Here is an 18,187-nt window from a genome sequence, read left to right as displayed (position 1 = left end):
AAACACATCTGTCAACATCATCACCTACAGGATTTCACTTATCTGACTGACTGTTGCTTTAAAGGCTTCACACAGCAGCCAAAATTAATGTAACATGATTATTTATGCAAACTTACTGACATTATCTAAGTTATCCTCTAAAATTTATTAAGCTATTTCCTCCCTGTAACATTAATTTGGGTGTAGCTTAAATGGTGTGCTACTTAAAAAAAAAAGTTTAAGCTCAGCAACAGCTCCACCTTTAGCTCACATGAATTTGCAACATTACACAAAGAGACGTGCATTTCAAAAATACATGCCTATATACCATTAACCTAGACTTTACTCCATTTACATGTCAAAGGATCTTAAATGTTATAAAATTTCTTATTCAGATCATTGCCATAAATCAAAACTGATAGCACAACAAATAGTTTAAATGGTTTATTAAATATTGCATAATACCGAAGTCACAGCAGTGTATAGTATCTTTATTTTTAATATTGTCAATGTAACAGCACTGCAAATTGAAGCAAACAAACCAAAACCTGTTGCAGGTTGTGCGTCTCATCAAACTAGCCCGTTCTTATGATTATTAATCATTAAGTTAAAGCATCGTGTCACACTTTTAGGTACTTGCACAGTAACTGACAAGTTCTTAGTAAATGTTCTCCCATCACAGAGACTAGGACTGACGGGAAAACCATGGTTACATTAAATATGTCATGGATACATTTCAGTGATAATCCCAACAATAATTAAAATAATTAAATGAAAATGAGGCACAATTTTGCTAACATAAGGCATTATGAATGTCACAAATGGCAGCGTAATGTTCATATGCGTCAAACTCCCTGTGCTCAGTAACGCTCCACTCTGTGCTTTGCCAAAAATCCTTCAGGTAAATAAACTGCTGCAAACAATGGAGCTCCATCTGACGCTCCCATCGCTCGCAGTCTTATTTTTTTATTATACATATTTACAGTCCTTCTTGTGCCATGCTGATCAGTAATCTGCATGTTCATTCAAGATGAAAATACAGACTTTTTAAATTTTTTTTATACATATTATGTGCGCCACATTCATATATTCATACATTCATACATCCTGTGATGTTTTCTGGAGCACAGTATATCACAGAAACAATCTAGAGTGAGTTGCGTTATGGCTAAGTGAGTGATTTGTCCATCATGTGGCGTGTTTGAGGTGGAGCGAACCTCCCTAATTGTGTTGTCAGGGAAGAAACAGACTCCCAACCAATCAGCACATTTAAGCGCAGCTGGAGTTACACAGGAACAGAAATGTTTAGCCAGCAGTGGAGGGAAAAACATGCTTTTGTGGTGTAACAAAATACCTGAATATTATATCAGTGCTATACAGGCAAACACACAATGCGGTGTATTATCTTGACAAAACATTCCCTTTGCTGAAGTTGGCAAAACTGTCCGTGCAAGACACCTGATTATGCCTCAACAGCAAACATCAGAGAGGATGAAACACTGATTGCTACTGAATTTTGTTAAATTAATGCACTTCATTGATTATTGAACTTCATACATGTGGTCGCAAGCTTCAAACCATGATCCAACCAGGTCAATGTTCATCATCACTGCACAACCGCAGCTAACGCATTCAAAAAAAAACCAAAAAACAGAAACAATGATATAGTAAACATACACTTTTAGATCTATCGAGGAGCGACTGTTTTATCTTTCAACACTTCACATTATGTTTTTTTAATTTTGTGTACTCACATGATCATAGCGAGTCTAAAATGTAGGCCCGCTGATAGTCTAGCATCGTTTGATAGAAATATGTTGATTTATGGGAAAAGGTTCTGTCTTGGAGCATCAGATCCACGTGCTATAAACTAAACTGACTTTAAAGTGAGACTTCAGACTCTTTGAGTTGGGTTTTTATGGGGCACTTATCCAAAGACGGTATGCTATGTGCAGTGGATGTCAGTCAGCACGCCCCCAGTTTGGAGAAGCAGGATAGAGTCTGAAGTGAAAGCTAAGGAATCAACTGCTGTGGTGGGCTCAGCAACAAAACATATTTTCACTGCTTTACCTTAATGTCAAACAACAATTTCTAACGAGAAAATGAAGCAGTTATCTCGCTCTCTTAGAAGCCAAACTCCACAGAGAAAAACTGAGATTTACCGTTGCTGAACACATGAGCTGCTGGCTCACTGCTGCCTCGAAAAGTCAGTTCCTGTTAACGTGCGACTTTGGTGTATGAAAGGGTTAGTTCAGATTCACCAAAATCACACAGTAACACAAAAAGTCTAACTGATCGAAGCAGCAGAAGACCAGCAGCTCCTGTGGTCAGTGAATCACAATTACAGTTTTTCTGGATGGAGTCTGGTGGCTTTGATAGGAGCTTAGACGTGAAACTGAAGTCACATCCCCATCAGAGAGGTAAAGCAGTGAAAATACTCTCCATATAGCATACAGATTTTTAGGTGTTTACTTTTTTTTTTAGGAGGCTAAAATACATTCCGCTGCTGACCCCCGTCCACATCAGGACATTGCTAAGCATCACCAAACTGACATCTGCTGGAGGTAATACTTCAAAAAAAATCTCAACTATCCCTTTAAAATACTTGTTTAGCAATTACTCTTCAAACTGCATCAATCTGCGAGTCCCAGCAGGTCACAACAAGCTCTAAGAAGGATTTGCAAGCACTATATCACACCTCTGCTCAGGACTGATGAGCACGGTGCAGCGGCTGGTGCCAACAAGGAATTTGATGAAAACACAAGCAGAGAAAAACAATAGCTATCATCTTTCATTGTGTGCGTGTGGAGGATCTATTCTGACATGTGGTGTCTGTTGCAGGATCTGATGGTGCCGGAGATGTGGGAGCTCTGTTCTCGTGGGGGAGACGGCTGCGATGCTTTGATAGCAGAATTCAAAGGAATCCTCCGTCAGGGAGCTATTGAAGCTCAAAGAGCTGACTGTTAACCCTGTCATCACTTCTGTTTTCTTTAAGCTAAGGGTGGCAAATATTGAGGCTGATAGTGTCTCATGCTCCGATTTGACTTGTCAATCTCTGACTGATATTACATGCTGTACTAATGCTGACCTCATTGTTTAAATCATTCCACTAACTCTATTACCAAGTCGTAGTCATTACATATGAAAATATGTAGCCATATTTGGAAGGCCTCTTAAAAGTTTTCTGTACACATTTACATGGCTAAAACATATAATCTTGTGAGCGAGGGCGTGGTTAAAATCTCAATATGCGCTTAAGGTCAGTATGATTATTTTCTAAGACACCTTGTTGGCTTTGCTCAAAACGTTAAACAGTTTGTTTTTTTTGGTGATTAATCTACTATTATTTTGTTAGGTGGGATCTCCCTACATGACCAAACAGGAAGTTAAGTGCTACCACGCCTGTGCTGTGGTTGCGCTGGAGCCAGGTGTCTACCACCAGCTACCTTACAGGCGTCGTCCATCAGCAAAAACACGATTCTATTTAGATGGAAAAGATATAAAAGGACAAATAAATAGATTCTGAAAATAAAGGATGTGCATATACACAGTTTCAGACATGCAACACAGTCCACGTGTCCTGTATTTGCTGTGGTAACTGTGAAAAAGAGAAGCTAAGAGCACACTTCAACATTTGAGTGTTTCCCGTCATGCACATGACTTTGTAATAATTATTGTATAACAGCCTTTGGATAGAAAATAAAGGCAATACTGAACCGGTTCCTAAAGCTTTCGGGTTACACTGTGTTGTGAATGCTGTTCATTTTTCCAAATACTGACTTATGATGACTGAGAGAATGTAAAAAAAAAAGAAGAAAGGAAAACCAGTTTGTCAGACCAGTTTCTAAAGGGGATTCAAACATAAAATGTAAGAAAACTCTGGAGGGCACTGAATTAAATCGAGTCCAAAAATAAACCACCTCATTAAATTTCATACATGTCTGGTATGTTGATCCAAACACCACAGGTTTTCTTTAGGAAGCAGCGTCTAATGTCTCTGAATCACGAGATGCGTGATTTGTGTCGTATTTATCTAATCATGATAAAACACCTCCGGCCCTGAAAGGTAGCACATGACAAACAGCTCCGACCACACGTCCCATAAAAATACATTCTGAATCCCCCCAAAGTCCAGTTCAGGTAATAAGATCCACTCTTTAATCCATACACTGCTCTGCTGCCGGCCTCCACACCGAGGTGCTACGTAAACACTTGTGTAAATTACATGGGCAAGATGGAAGCTATTATCTGTGCAATAACAGCTAGTTTGTGGTGGAAGAAATCCCACACGTGGAGACGGACGATTTCTGTCAAGAAGTGTGTAAAATGTGGCCAAGGTGTACACCATACTGAGGTTTGGGCAGTGAGCTGTCTCTGTCTCCGTCTCGTGCAGTTTGACATACCTCAGGCCGAACCGATCACTTTCCCAGACAAAATGGATTCGCCTGGCTAAATGACTATGCTAACCAACAGCCATGCGCGATAGTAATGACTTCCCAAGCTTGACAGGCAACCACGTGTTACAGCCGGATTAGATATCTTTACAGTTTCACCTCCTTCACGTAATTCCCAGGGAAAGTCCCAAACTGTTTTGTCCTCTTTGAGGTACCTGGAGAGAAAATGAAAGAGAAAAAGTGATCAGGCAAAAGTGAAAGGTTTCTTTCTCAGATTAAAAGGCTAAAATGACCTTAATTTTATAGCAAGACTTCTCCCTCCAAATGACCATTTGTATTTAAGTTACTGACAACATGTTACGTTGAATTTGTAAAGAAAATATTTTTCTCGCATGCCTCAGGCGAGGAAAAATCCAAAATTTATACAACTCTTGAGGAATTTGGGTAAAACAGGGCTGCATTTAAAAACAGCAAAACTTTATTAAAACATCTGTTTACAAACTCTCACGATTCATGCAGTATAATCTAAGTCTCATTTATCCAGTCGGACGCTCAGTACTTCCCAGTCCATTGGGGTATTGAACTGAAAGTGAAACTTCAGTTTAATTCTATTTATTAAGTCCAATATCACAGATAACAATTTTCCTCAGAGAGCCTTACAGCATACAGCATCCCTCTGTCCCTCACAGTGGATAAGGAAAAACAACACAAAATAACCCCTTAATCAAGAGGAAAAAAACAGCAATAATAACAATTCTAAAAAAAAATTAATAGCAATGTAAAATGAACTGTTTTAGTCAAGCGAGCTTGGCTTTGAAGAGAGCACTGACAAGTTTCAATTTCTCTTCAGTTCCCTGTTGGAAAGGGTGGTCTGTTAGGGAATTACTGAGCATACAAAATAATAATCAAGACTTTACTGAAGATTATACTGCATGAGTTGTGTGACAATTTATAAACGGATGTTTTGATTTAGTTTTGCTGCTGTTAAACACGGCCCCCTATGACTTCAATTCATCAAGATTTTCACATTTTGTTGATTCCTCCTTTACTTGAGGCATGCAAGAAAAACAAAGATTTATTCACAAATCCAAGGAAACGTTGAGTCATTTAAATAGAAATTATCATTATCATATCATGTTACAAAAATTACATATCTAAGATGTATTTGAAATCAGTCCTGTGCCTGCACATTGAACTCATTCCTCTGCTGTCATTTTTTAGAAACCCTATATATGGAGGGATGTGACACAGTGAAAATGACTCTACTTCTGCCCTGAGCATGCACATTGCACGCGTACAGACCTTAGCTGTCACTCTGCAGAAACCCTATATGGATTTATGTGACACAGCGAGTGTGACTGCGTCTGTCAGGAATGTTTCCCTAGGCCTTCAGGCACATACCGACAAACCAGCCGTCATCGCACTTCTCCATGACGCTGACGAGATCTCCCTCCTGCAGCTCCAGCTCATCTTCATTTTGCGGCACGTAACTGTACAGAGCCTGGAAACTGGAGCGGGATACAGAGGAGATAAAGGTAAAATTTCAAAGCTGAGAAGTAAAAATGAAAATACTAAACTACAAAAAAAAAAGTTAAAAGTGAAGATCTTACTCACACTCCACAGTTGAGACGGTTCGGCTCCGGGCTGCTGCTGTGGGACAGGGGTTGCTGGGAAATGATGAGAGATTGTTTACTGGGGTGGGGGTGCAGTCTATGGACAGAGTCATGAGGGTGGTGGGACAGGGTGCTGCAGTACCTCACCGAGGTCTCAGCTATATTCAAGATCTCATTACACACTGCCTCCTAGTAGTAGTAGTAGTAGGTGAAGTCGTCATAGAAAGACAGACAGCGGCCCCACCGAGAGTCCCAGAAAAGGCCGAAGGTGAAGTTGAGGGGAGGAGGTGAAGAGTTAGACAGGAGGAGGGGGCGCGAAGGGACGAGACAGGAAGGTGGGTCCGGTAAGTAGCAAGGCAGAAAAGGAAGTGATCCATTAAAAGCCAGGAGAAAAAGCAGAAGAGACGTTGGTGGAGCCCAGGAGGAGAGGAATGAAAAGACACCGGAGTGAGAGCATGTAGACAGGAAACGTGAAATATTAGTTTTTTTTACAGGATACTATTCGGTATGAACATGCAGTATTACATGGAAGCTGACATGTACATGTTCAACACTTTGGGTAAATGCACTCTTAGGTAATCCCTCACATGATGTTAGATGAGAGGGTTAATTAATTTAGCTTAGCATGAGGACTCAAAACATGAAAACACTGTGGAATGAAAAAAAGTTTGTTATGTGCTGCACTATATTCTGCCCAGGAGCGGTGACACTTCCTGGTGTGTCTGCTGGCTGCCTGGCAATGAAACGATAAAGACTAAAGTTAACAAATAAGGGTATTTCTCGCTAGATTTGTCTACTTTTAAGACCTCTCTGGCGACCTTTTTTTTCAAACAGAGCATCTATCAACAAATCTACTGACTTTTTGTTCAAACGTAACTCTTCCCTGTAAGAGAGTCCTGAAAATTTCTTATTGAATGGTCTCTTGTATGGCTGTGACTCTGTACCGACTCTGCTCAGTGATTGGAGGAAAGCAGATTCGCTAAAAAGAAATTTGAACTTTGAATATGTGTACCTAAAGACCAGAGTCCTGGGAATTCCTTCTCCTTTGTGTTTGTTCTAAATGATTTTTTCTTAAATTACACAGACTTCACAGAGGTGAGTTTTTCCAGGATCCTCTCAATTCACGAAACTTTAGTCTGTTCAACAGCCTGCATAAAAAGTCTTTGAAATTAGAGATAGATTTAGATGCATAATAATGAGATGACAGCAGCTTGAAAAATAATAATAAGTTATGGTTAAGCTAGTTAGAGTCAGTTTAGCTTTTCCTCAGTTTCTTTAAACTTCAAAGTTGTTTATGTACTATGAAAATGGCAACCCTTTTAGCAGATTTTAGCTACTTTACATTTAAATTAGCTGGGAACTGAAAACACCACTAAAAAAGAGTGCCCAAACAAGAAATCACATGGCACATAAACGCCCAATTTCTCTTGGTTTTTACAGAGATTAAGCAAACAAGATGTAACATGATAATTAATGAGCTTTAGAGATGCTGAAAGGTGGAGAAAGTGAATACATTTTTTCCCAAAATGTCCAACTTGTCTTTTAATGAAAGACTAGTCTTCTAATATCTCACACATTTAACATGTAGAGCAAATATGGAAGACGTAATGGAAGTTAAAGATGATGTGAGTCAAATGGATCTTTGGAGGTGATGAGTTAAAAGTTAAACAGATGATGAAGTCATGTGACAAACAGCACTTTACTTTTGTAACTCGACAGTGGAGGTCAAAGAAAACTCTGCTCCGACTTACCGCGAATGAGTTAACATTGTTGTTATCTTGGATGTCAAACAGCATCACAGGGCTTCTGGAGCTCCGTCCATGATGGTCAGCCTCATTCTTCACAAACTGCAACACAAAAATGGCATATCAACAAGGACATTTCAAAATAAAAGCTTTTCTCTACAGCTTGTACCACGTATCCACCTGCTGTAAATGGTGTCATACTTCAGCCACAGTCAGGCTGTGTTTTTCTGTAGGAGGAAATTTCAACCTCACAGCAGCTTTTAAAACAGGAGCCAACATGTGAAATCTATAAATACTTCGTAATACATATGTCACTGTCTTAAATAAACTTCCAAACCCCAGCGGCATCCAAGCTATCACACCTCTGCACAGAACAACAACATGCAACCAAATGCTGAATTTCATGAAGAGACAGAAACTTGAGCTCTCAAATCAATCCTGGATATGCAAGCACAATAGCTCCCCTTGCTGTCCTTTACAGTTAGGAAATCTGAGCCTCACTATATAAACACTGAAAGACACTGAAAAACACTTGCGTGTTAGTGGCGCACACACAACAACATGCAGACTTGCAGCTTTAAGCAGTGTGACCAGTATTAACCAATTCTGCCTCCACTTAACCTGCAGATATATTCACGAGACTAAATTCAACTTCGGGACAAATATACAAGTTAGTCATCTTCCACACACAAATGCTGCTTCAGTACTTCATCAAACATCTGTTTTAGGGGATCAAACTGTGGCTAAAAGCCCATGTTCCTGAGTGAGCCTGAGATGCAACACTGCACACCATGCAGAAGATACCTCTGCAGGGCCATTTCGCCTGCTGCTCGGGGCTGCGTAGCCCCTATCCCCCTCTGCGCCTTCCCCCTCTGTCAACTCCTTCTCCCCCCTCACCCATCCCTCCAGAACTGGCCCTCCACAGGGGCTCACGTTGTTTGACAGATGTGAGGAGGGAGGGGAGAGCAGGAAGTCCTCCCCCTGAGGTGGGGTGAATGTGAGGAAGGGAGTGGTTGAGTTGGGTCTGGGCGGGTAAGGTGGGGGAAGAGGGGAGGCTGATGGTGATGCCATGGGGGAGATGCAGTACGGGCTGCCGGTGATGGGAGGCACGGGGCTGGCAGAGTAGGGCGGGGGCAGGTACTCGCCGCAGCGGTAGGACACGGTGGGCAGTGGTGGCAGGGGAGGGGTGGGGGCGGCAGGAGGGCTCCCTCCTCCCACAGTCAGGGAGATCCACTCAGAGGAGATCGCGTGGACCTCGGGGGACACGGAGCGGCGGGGGGAGCGAGGGAGGGGCAGGGGCGAGGTGGTCAGACGATTACGATACAGCTTTTAAGAGCAACAGGAACGTGGAAAGAAGAAGTAAAGAAAGGAAGAGGGGATGAGAGAAAGAAAAGAAGGCAAATGAAAGATGAGTCAAATTCAAAAATCATTAATGGTATCTGTCAAGAGGAACAAAGAAGGATTCTCCAAAAGTCCTGAGAGACAAGGTGAAAAAAATGACTGCTGCCAATGTTGGCCAAAAGTTGATCTCCTTCTTACGAGGTATTATCTCCGATGTCTGGAAAGTTATCTTATAGGAAGGAGATGAATTTAGGTTTTGGACATCATTGCCTGCAAAAAAAACTTCTCACCTTACCTCTCAGGGCTTCGTTAGAATTCAGAGATGCAGTGGTAATAAAAATCTTGTCAGCTCTTTACAACATCCAAAAATGTATCCAGCGACTGATCGACCAGTTTGGCCTCCTTACCTGAGGAGAGGCGTTGGTGCTGCGCTGTGGCGAGTGGCTGACAGGAGGGTCGAGATACTCCACCCCGTTTTTGACGCGGGGTCGTTTGTTCACTTCTACGTAGGTGACGGGGAAGATGCCTTGGCGGTTGGTGCCTGAGATTTTGCCTTCATACCAGTTTTCATCAACTCGACGAATCAGCGTGATCCTCTCTCCCTGCAGAAACACGTTTTGTAGGTTCAAAACACTGTTAACAAATATAGCTGACAAATACTGTGGAAAAATAAAGCACGAGTAATAAATGATAAAAGCATCTCTATGTACTCAAACATCTGTTTAAGTGTTGCTTAGTGTTCGCCAGTTTGTAATGAGTCACACTCCGTACCTTTCTGAAGGACATTTCCACCACTGTGTCCCCGTTGAAGTTGAAGCGAGCGATAGCCTCTCCATATTCCAGCACCTGCACTGGGGCACTTTTCTTTGGCTGGGCTTTCTCTGTCGGGGGAAGGAGCTGAAGAGGGCAACAAATGACAAAAGTGATTGAGAAAGAAAAGTGAAATCACACTGTGCAGCAGAGGGATTATGCAAAACAACTCTAAAACTGCAATTGAGAGTTAAATAAAATAACCATTTATACAAAGTGATAAAGTGACAAAAAAAAAATAACTTGTCCAAGTTGCTCACACACCTCAACGTAACTTTGAGGGAAAATGCCGACTCTTCCATGATGCTCCCCTTCATACCAGTTTTGATCCACCTGTCGAATAATGTAGACAATGTCTCCCTTCTGAAACGGCAGTTCCCTGGAAAGAGATGAGTTATTTACATGAAATGAAAGAAGTAACAAACAATTATGAAAAAGACCTTTATAGCTAGTTTGTATCAGATGGGTGGGATTTATTTACATTCAAGTAAATAAGCCATTGTATGACTTGACATTTAGTCAGGAATTTGAAATAAAAGCTAAAACAAATGCGGATTATAACTTGCTCATATATAAATTACCTCAATTATGGACATAATATAAAAGCATCAGTAACACCTCGGGAATCTCATGCAATCAAACCAAACATCACTCCAACAAAGACCAGCTGCTGTGAGAGTCAGAATAGATATTGTAGATAAACTCACTTTAGAGTTTCTGCTCTGAAGTCGAAGCGAGCCATGGCTGGAGTTCTCTGTTAAGACATGAACAAGATACTGGGGTCACTCTTAATTCATAACTACAACTATATAAATATTATATTTGATATGTTACTGAGCCAGCGAAAGTTCTCCAAACACCTAAACACCCTTAAATACCTACACCTTTGTCACTTTTTGGTCGCTGTGTTCTCTGAGCTTTGCCATATATGTGTCCTGAGAAAAGACATCTTCTGGAATTTGTTGTGAGCTGTAAATCTGCTCGAGTCGTCCTTCCACTGTCCCGTTTGAACATAAATATTCTCGCAATGACAGTAATGAGGTGCTTGTGACTGAGTTACTTGTCCTCTGCCCAGTGACAAACAGCAGGGGGTTGTTTACTGTGAGAGTGACCTGCCAAGGGAGCAGGCACACCTTAGGTAACACAACAAGGGTGCAGCTACTACTAGTGACATACATATAGCTGGTAAACAGGTCACACCGGGCCTTTTCCACCTCTGGAACGCAGGCCAACTATAGCAGATCAAGCCAGAGCGACCCACTAATCAGTACTGTTTACTAATAAATCAAACTTGAAACTTGAAAAAGAAGAAAAAAATAAATCCTGTCATAACAAATATGTTGCCACAATAAAACTTATCCTGATTGTTTCATCTGAACCCCACACCCGACGACGGGTTTGAAAGGCATGCTTTCTCTAAATGTTTGCCAAAACTACACAGTTGATTATAAACAGAAACTGTTCAACATTAATATTGTAGAATTTTCACATATCCGACAGTCCTTGAACTGATTTTGTGTTACAAATGCTTTGGTCAGGAAAAATAGCTAAATCGAATCTTAGAATAGTGATATTTCATCAAAGCCACTTTATTCTACGTCTCGCTCAAAATTTCACATTAAAAAAAGCACTGTTTGTTCTAACCAGATCCTCTGAAAAATGATTTCATTCTGTGCTCCTGTGAGAAATTATAATTGGCTCAGGTGAGAGAAATCGTCATGTCAAAAAACATCAGTGAAACCACGCGTGAACTGCAGGCTGTTTACACATAGCAGACAGGAGAGGAGAAGAGAGGTCGTAAGTGGATGTTGTAAAAATGTAAATAATTCAATATGTTTAGTATGTTTAGTATGCACCCCCTACTCCAGTACTGTGGACAGTTGGAAAATGCTGTATACATGGATTCCATTTTATTTTTTTGGAAAATAAAATGTCTAAGAAATCCATCTTACATTTGTTGTTTTTATGACTTGTGGCATTATAACTGTGCACAAAAGACACTTTTGAGTCCACTTCTAGAGCTCGTTGTGCTGTATCCACAGAGGTGCAGGATTTATATATCGCCACGAAAAAGGCCACAGTGAGGAAAATGTGACAGGAGCAAAAATTGCAGTGAAACTGCTTGTGTCATTGTCTATGTTTATAGTTTTATAGCAATGCAGTGAAATAAGTTTTGAAAATGTGGTGGTATGTTGTGTCAAGTGTACATATATAATGAGAGTAATAGCTGAGGGAAATATCCGGCCCCAGAGCTCTTAGCTGTCTGAAAATGTGGCCTCCAGAATAACATAGTTGACCTGGAAGTGATGTTTGAAAGTCTGAAATATTCAGCAATAAACTAAACAACTCACATTTTGCCTTCCGTCACTGCTCTCACCCTCTAAATTTTTGACCCAGAAGAGAAAGCCATCTGTGTCTGCAGAAATCCTGCTGACATCCCCCCGCCCTACCCCGCTCTGCAGCCTGACTCACGAACTGACAAAGCATCTGCCGTCTTTTTTCCTGCTTACAGAAGGATAAGACACGGCCCTGTATTGTACCTCTATGCCTGATTTCCTCTTCTCTGTGTTATCTGTGATGTTGAGCAGGTCTCCGAAGCGCTCGTTGGTGATGAACTGGTGGTGCGTCGGCACAATGCCTGTGTGTCGCCTTGATGCTGTGTCAGCCTCTTCCTGTTCCCGCTTCAGCCGCCGCTGCTCCTCCAAGATTTTCTGCCAGGAAACCACACTGAACTGTTTGTCCCCTGCAGATATGGGTCTTGTCTACTCTTTTATTCATGTAGGACACTCTTTGTTATGTATTATGTTATGTATGTAATACATGATTTCCTTACTCAAAACACATCTAACTTATAGTCAGTGAGGTGTAATTTATGAAAGTTTGTCTTAAATATAAAGGAAGTTCACCTCTTTGTCCCCATGACGCCTTCGCAACACTTCATCCTGGCTCTCCCCGAGAACTGGGGACGAGTCTAATAAAGAAACAGAAAGAAGATTACGCTGTGAAGCATTTTCACTGTCAACCTCAAGACAAATCCAACTCAAGAACAAAACATTTTATATATAAGATGATGATATTGCAGTCAACTCCTCAATTCCAATGAATAGAATCATACTAATATATACAGTAAATACAACCACGCATGCTTCAAATGAACACCATAATTTTGCAACACTAAAACAAAAAGCAAACACACATCCAAAAAGCCAAATGTATTCCTGCATGCACGTAGGAATGAACACAGAATGATCCGATGTGTGTTCATGAGAAAAACAAATGCAGAAAAGAAAATGTGAAACCTACTGTATCTTGGCCACAAAAATGAATATGAAATCGTGGTTTTACTGATCAACCAGCCAGCATCCATTAATTTACTGAAGTTTCACTTTCATCATATTAACTAAATGTCTTTATGACATAATTTCTTCCCTAAACCACCATAGATGTTTCATTCTGTGTCCCAGAAAAGGCCACAAGTAACTATGAATGTTTCAGGTCCCGGCTGTTACGTAAAAAAACATCAAAGCAGGGAACATCCTGTCTGGCTAAAACAAACCTTTCATGGTGAGAAAATGAAAGATGGCAGATGTAAATTGTTCCCAAAACAAAACAAAAAAACAGATACAGACATGGTGAGACATCAGTTTGAGAGAGCGTATGCAGTGTTATATTGAAACATCCTGCTTAAACATTACAGAGGAATGCTTGGGTTGTAGTTCAACCTGAGAAAAAACTTTCATCTTCATACATTAAAATGACATAATAAAATAAAGAATCTGGTCTGTATCGATGTAACGCTTATGCAGGCTCTGGCACGTTTGCATACAGCTCAAATCTGATGTCACCAGGAGATATATACATTACCAAAAGCTGCCTGAACCTCCTACAGTCACTGCAGTGTTTTGATGCGTTTGTGGGACCAAACTCATTCACAGTGAAATGGAAGAGCACCAAACACAGCACACTCAGAATGAGATGGAGGCTTCCCTGTCACTTTGTAAACACATCACACAGACTAGAGATGGAGGGTGGCGGCGTCGCTTTGTGGAGAAAAGGGACACAAGGTGAAGAAGAGAGTCAAGGTAAATGAGTGACCACAGAGGGGGGAGAGAGGAGGGTGACAGTGGTGAAGGGATGGAGATAGCCACCTCTGCGGTGAGCTGCCAGCGGCTGCAGTAGGTTCCCGTTGGCGTCCAAGCCCTGCCCGTTACTCAGGTGGTCAGTGTTGCTTCCGTCTCCATTACTCAGCCTCTCAAGGACCTCCAGGGAGGACAGGCGCTGAGGGATCAGAGGTCTGGGTTCGGGGGACAAAGTGCAGGGCCTCTGGGTGCCTGTTGTCACCTTGGTGGCTAACAGGGTCCGTCGAGTTTGGTGGGACTGCAGGTTCTTCCGTAACCTGAAGGGAGCGGGGCCCATGAGAAAGAAGTTCCCAGGCAGCGTGTTCTTCTTCTCTTGAGGCGGCCTCTCCTGTTGGGTTGTGGCCTGCTGCCTCTCATGCCTGAGGATGGTGGTGAAGCGTGTGTAAGAGGCCGGGCAAGAGCCTTTGCATTTGCTGGGTTTGAGGAGGAGTTGATGGTTCAGGTGGTGCAGGTGGTGGTGGTGGTGGTGGTGGAGGAGGTGGTTGTGTTGCGGAGGTGATGCTGTAAGCAGGGCTGAAGGACTCTTTGATCCACTGATATTTTGTCGGATTAATTCTGGGGAACGTTTACTGAAGATCTGCTCGATCTCGGTCTCGGTGTTTGAGGGGGACTCGGCCCTGACGCTGTGTCTGTCGTCGGAGGAGGAAGCAGCCTCCTCCACAGTCACACTGCCTGGTGACAAGGCCTCCTCCTCACAGCTCTTGCCCTCTGCCTCCGCTGGGGAGCAGGCATCTATCTGGGTGGCGTCAGCGACCAAAAGGGACTCCGCTGACACTGCAGACGCCATGTAGAGGTGGGCGGGGCTGTGGTTGGGGCTGTGGCTGTGGCTGGAGTGCAGGGTGGGCAAGGAGGAGGAGCGGCTGGGGGCCGAGCTGGTCCGCTGGATGATCATTTCAAACTCGCTGACCCGTGACGACACTGCATCCCGTGGAATGTTACCCCCGTCATCCGCCTCTGACCTTTCACCCCCATCGCCCTTTGACTTCTCAAAAAGCGAGGCCAGGCTGCGGACACTGCCGTTGGGGCTGCAGCCGGCCGAGCTGGGCCTCTGGATGTGATGCATGGTCCTGTACAGGCTGGAAAACTCGGATGCGCTCCTCCTAATTGCGGGAGAAACATTCCTGAGGCCGTCCACACACTCAGTGCCGCAGCTGGATTTAAAGTCTGAATGATGCCCGTTTTCACTTTCTTCTGTGTCACAGGGCCCTGTGTACAGGTCCTCGCAGCTGTGGGCCTTTGGGTGCCTGACAGCTTTAGTCCTGCTCTCCTGACTGTCACCACTGGGCGGCAGCAGCTTGGGCTTGAACTTAGAGGGCAGGATTTGGGGTATGCAGGCTTTGGCAGCGGATAGAGGCTTCATACTCTTACACTGGTTACCTATTGCATTACTGGCAAGAACCGATCGACTATTTACAGAGGAGCAGGGTGAAATTATATAGCCATTCCCACCTTTATAATCCACTGGCAAGCATGCAGGACAACAGAATAAACAACATATTAGATTACAATGGTCACAGGTTCACACACACTAAAACAGAGTCAGGCACATTTCTCAAGAAAAGACCAAGTTCTATCAAAAGTAGATGAGAAGCAGACTTGATGCTTTGTGCATCAAGTAATAGATGACTGTTTTAATAACAGCATGGGACTGCAGTGAAGAATAATGCTTTGTAAAAAAGGGAACAAGGGGAAATTCACTGTCTATCAGATCCTGGTGTTACCAATATCACTGTCAACAGAAAAATAACAAGTGGAACAGAAAGTATCAAAACAGCAATATGCCATGAAATGTTATGTGATGTTGGAGGTCATATAGGAATTCTTCACACTGACTGCAGTATCAGTTCAAATTCAAAACAAAAAAGAAAATCTAAACTTTTCTGTTAACTATTTTGTATTTATATTTTGTCTTCCACATGACTGCTGCCTGTCCTGCTTTAACCTCTGTCATATATTCTCCTCTACTTTTAGCAATTAGTCATGTGGCTGCAGTGATAAATACTCTATGGCATCCGTTAATACACTCCTCCCCTACACAGTTGTAAATAAAAAATGTATCCTGATTCAACCTGCACAGTGAAACATGACTGTCAAAGAGGACTTCTGACAAATACTCTGTCTGTTCCTAGCTATATTTTTGCTTGTGGTAGCACTACAGATGGAACCTGGAAATGACACTTTGACGTGCTGTGAGACACTTCTGTAGCATGAGAGACCCATCTGTTGCATTTGTATCTACCAGAAAAACACACTGAGGAAGTAAACTAGATATTCTATCCAAGGCATGAGGCAGCTAAAGAGTCCTGGCAGCTTAAAAAGCCCCCGAGGAGACTCAGTTCTTACAAAGACAAAGATTAATACAGATATTTTCTTATTTCATGAGCACAAGACAGAAACACATGATGAAGCGTTTGGTTTCTCGCACTGGGCTTTCTCTTTGGGCAGGAGGCTAATAAGGAGCATGCTAGTCATTTGACTGGAGTGCCAAATCCATTTACTGCCAGGGCCCACAATTTCGACAAAGCTGAAACAACATTCGTAATACATCTTTGTTCCAAGAGTCAATATATCCGTCATTAATGTGGAAATATACAAAACTTGAACTCTGAGTGGACAGTTTTTAAAATGCCTACCCAGATGTAATGTAATGACATGTCACACTAGGTCACACTGTCCCTTCCTTTCTCTTCCTTACGTCTCTTCTCGTCCTCGGCCATGTGCGCAGGCATTCCAGGCCCTGACCTCACACTGACAGCTGACTTCCTCATGCCTACCCACCCTCTGTGTCCCTCCTGTTTATCTCACCCCTGTCTGTTTATCTCGCTCGTCCCTCCTCATCCATCCCATCTCTGGCCCTCTGCTCCCTGGCGCTGGATAGCTCTGGAGTCCTGCCCTAAGCCTGCCTAACGACCGGCGGCTCACAACTGGAGCAAGTAAGGGGGTTTGGGGAGGGGGGGGCGGAAACTCTCCAAGGTTAGCTTCCATCGACTTAGCAAGACAACCTCACTCCCTCCATGAGTTTTCCAAAGCAGATGGCCGGTACACGTTTGATGAAAACATCCATGGCATCAATAATAAATCAAAAGCTGCTGGGGGAATGAATGCTGCGAGGTGATTGGCCAATGCTGTGAGGTCTGGGAGCAAAGAAAATGTGTGGATTCCAACAGAAAGGTAAACGGAAACACATGTATCCCTGTCTGACACAGCCCGACATCAGAGTCTGTACCTCATTGGTTCTGTCTCAGCAGGAAAGGCCATTAATGACCTTCTGTACTGTCTAGCCTCCACATCCACTAACATGCACACACCTGCCATTTGACTGGCCACATAAGTGAAGCGGCTCTTATCCTACCTTTAGAGGAGGAGGAGCTGGCTTGGCGCTTGTTTAGGGCCCGCAGACCTTGTAAGGGAATGTCGCCGCCCTCCAGGACACTCTTGTAAACATGGCGGTCGCATTCTGGAGCCCCAGGCTCGCTCGTGGATGATCCTCCGTCCTTCTCCACCTCGCTGTGTCCAGACTTGCTCGATGAGCTAGACAGCAGTGAGAAGAACGCAGACGACTAATTAAACACAGCAAACTTTATTCAGAGGAGTTGTGTTGCATGTTTTTATGATAACCAGAGGCGCACAAATTGGGTAATGAGCTGTCATATGGTTCCTATTTAGCATATCTTGAGGTAATTCCTGGATTCGCAGACTTGTGGGAGACAGAAAAAACTTGGGAAAGAAAGTGCAGAATTTGGAGGCTGATGCTGAAAGAAGACATTAGCTACCACACATATCTTGGCATTCCAGAGAGGCCAACAGGACGGATCTCTATAAATATTCTCTGAACATTCCCACATGGTGTTTCAGCCCCTGCTGTGCACCTGTACAACTGTCAGGTTTTACTCTCTTTCACATGGCGCTCACGTGCTACTCACTCTGCTCCTCTATTTGTGCAGACAAACATAGCCATTAAACTGACAGACACTCTGGTGTCATCTAAAAAAACCTATACAAACCCTTTTCACTAGCGTTAGGAAAAAGAGAGATGTATTTTCCAAAAACGCATTTTACATCTGCAGTTTTGCCAAGTCAGAGATTTACACGCTAACACAAATGTATGGACACATTACTCTCCTTGTTCACAACCTCGACACAAAAAGCTCTTTCATAGCCGTGTG

At 42.8% G+C, this 18,187-nt stretch overlaps 1 protein-coding gene across 3 annotated transcripts in view; it reads right to left on the bottom strand.

The window, feature by feature from the left end:
* Positions 1 to 410: 410 nt before the first annotated feature.
* Positions 411 to 18,187, bottom strand: part of sorbs1 (sorbin and SH3 domain containing 1) — a 39,717-nt gene continuing 21,940 nt past the window's right edge. The window contains exons 15-28 of one of the 3 annotated variants that reach the window (XM_088086145.1): positions 17,374 to 17,552; positions 14,031 to 15,482; positions 12,789 to 12,853; positions 12,423 to 12,593; positions 10,590 to 10,636; positions 10,147 to 10,261; positions 9,844 to 9,969; positions 9,480 to 9,674; positions 8,536 to 9,057; positions 7,738 to 7,833; positions 6,134 to 6,175; positions 5,988 to 6,040; positions 5,775 to 5,881; positions 411 to 4,588 (exon numbers count right to left, since the gene is read on the bottom strand). In XM_088086145.1, the coding sequence (XP_087942271.1) occupies positions 4,521 to 4,588; positions 5,775 to 5,881; positions 5,988 to 6,040; positions 6,134 to 6,175; positions 7,738 to 7,833; positions 8,536 to 9,057; positions 9,480 to 9,674; positions 9,844 to 9,969; positions 10,147 to 10,261; positions 10,590 to 10,636; positions 12,423 to 12,593; positions 12,789 to 12,853; positions 14,031 to 15,482; positions 17,374 to 17,552 (3,238 nt within the window). In that variant the 3' untranslated portion in view covers positions 411 to 4,520. Of the gene's footprint in view, positions 4,589 to 5,774; positions 5,882 to 5,987; positions 6,176 to 7,737; positions 7,834 to 8,535; positions 9,058 to 9,479; positions 9,675 to 9,843; positions 9,970 to 10,146; positions 10,262 to 10,589; positions 10,637 to 12,422; positions 12,594 to 12,788; positions 12,854 to 14,030; positions 15,483 to 17,373; positions 17,553 to 18,187 lie in introns of all 3 variants that reach the window. The other 2 variants (XM_042502428.2, XM_042502427.2) reach the window with 2 other exon arrangements.

This window comes from Plectropomus leopardus, chromosome 13, assembly GCF_026936395.1.
Source record: "Plectropomus leopardus strain MGB_pleo_1.0 chromosome 13, ASM2693639v1, whole genome shotgun sequence".
Classification (NCBI taxonomy): Eukaryota; Metazoa; Chordata; class Actinopteri; order Perciformes; family Serranidae; genus Plectropomus; species Plectropomus leopardus.
The sequence above is the reverse complement of the archived record's forward strand: the minus strand, read 5'-3'. Positions and strand labels throughout refer to the sequence as shown.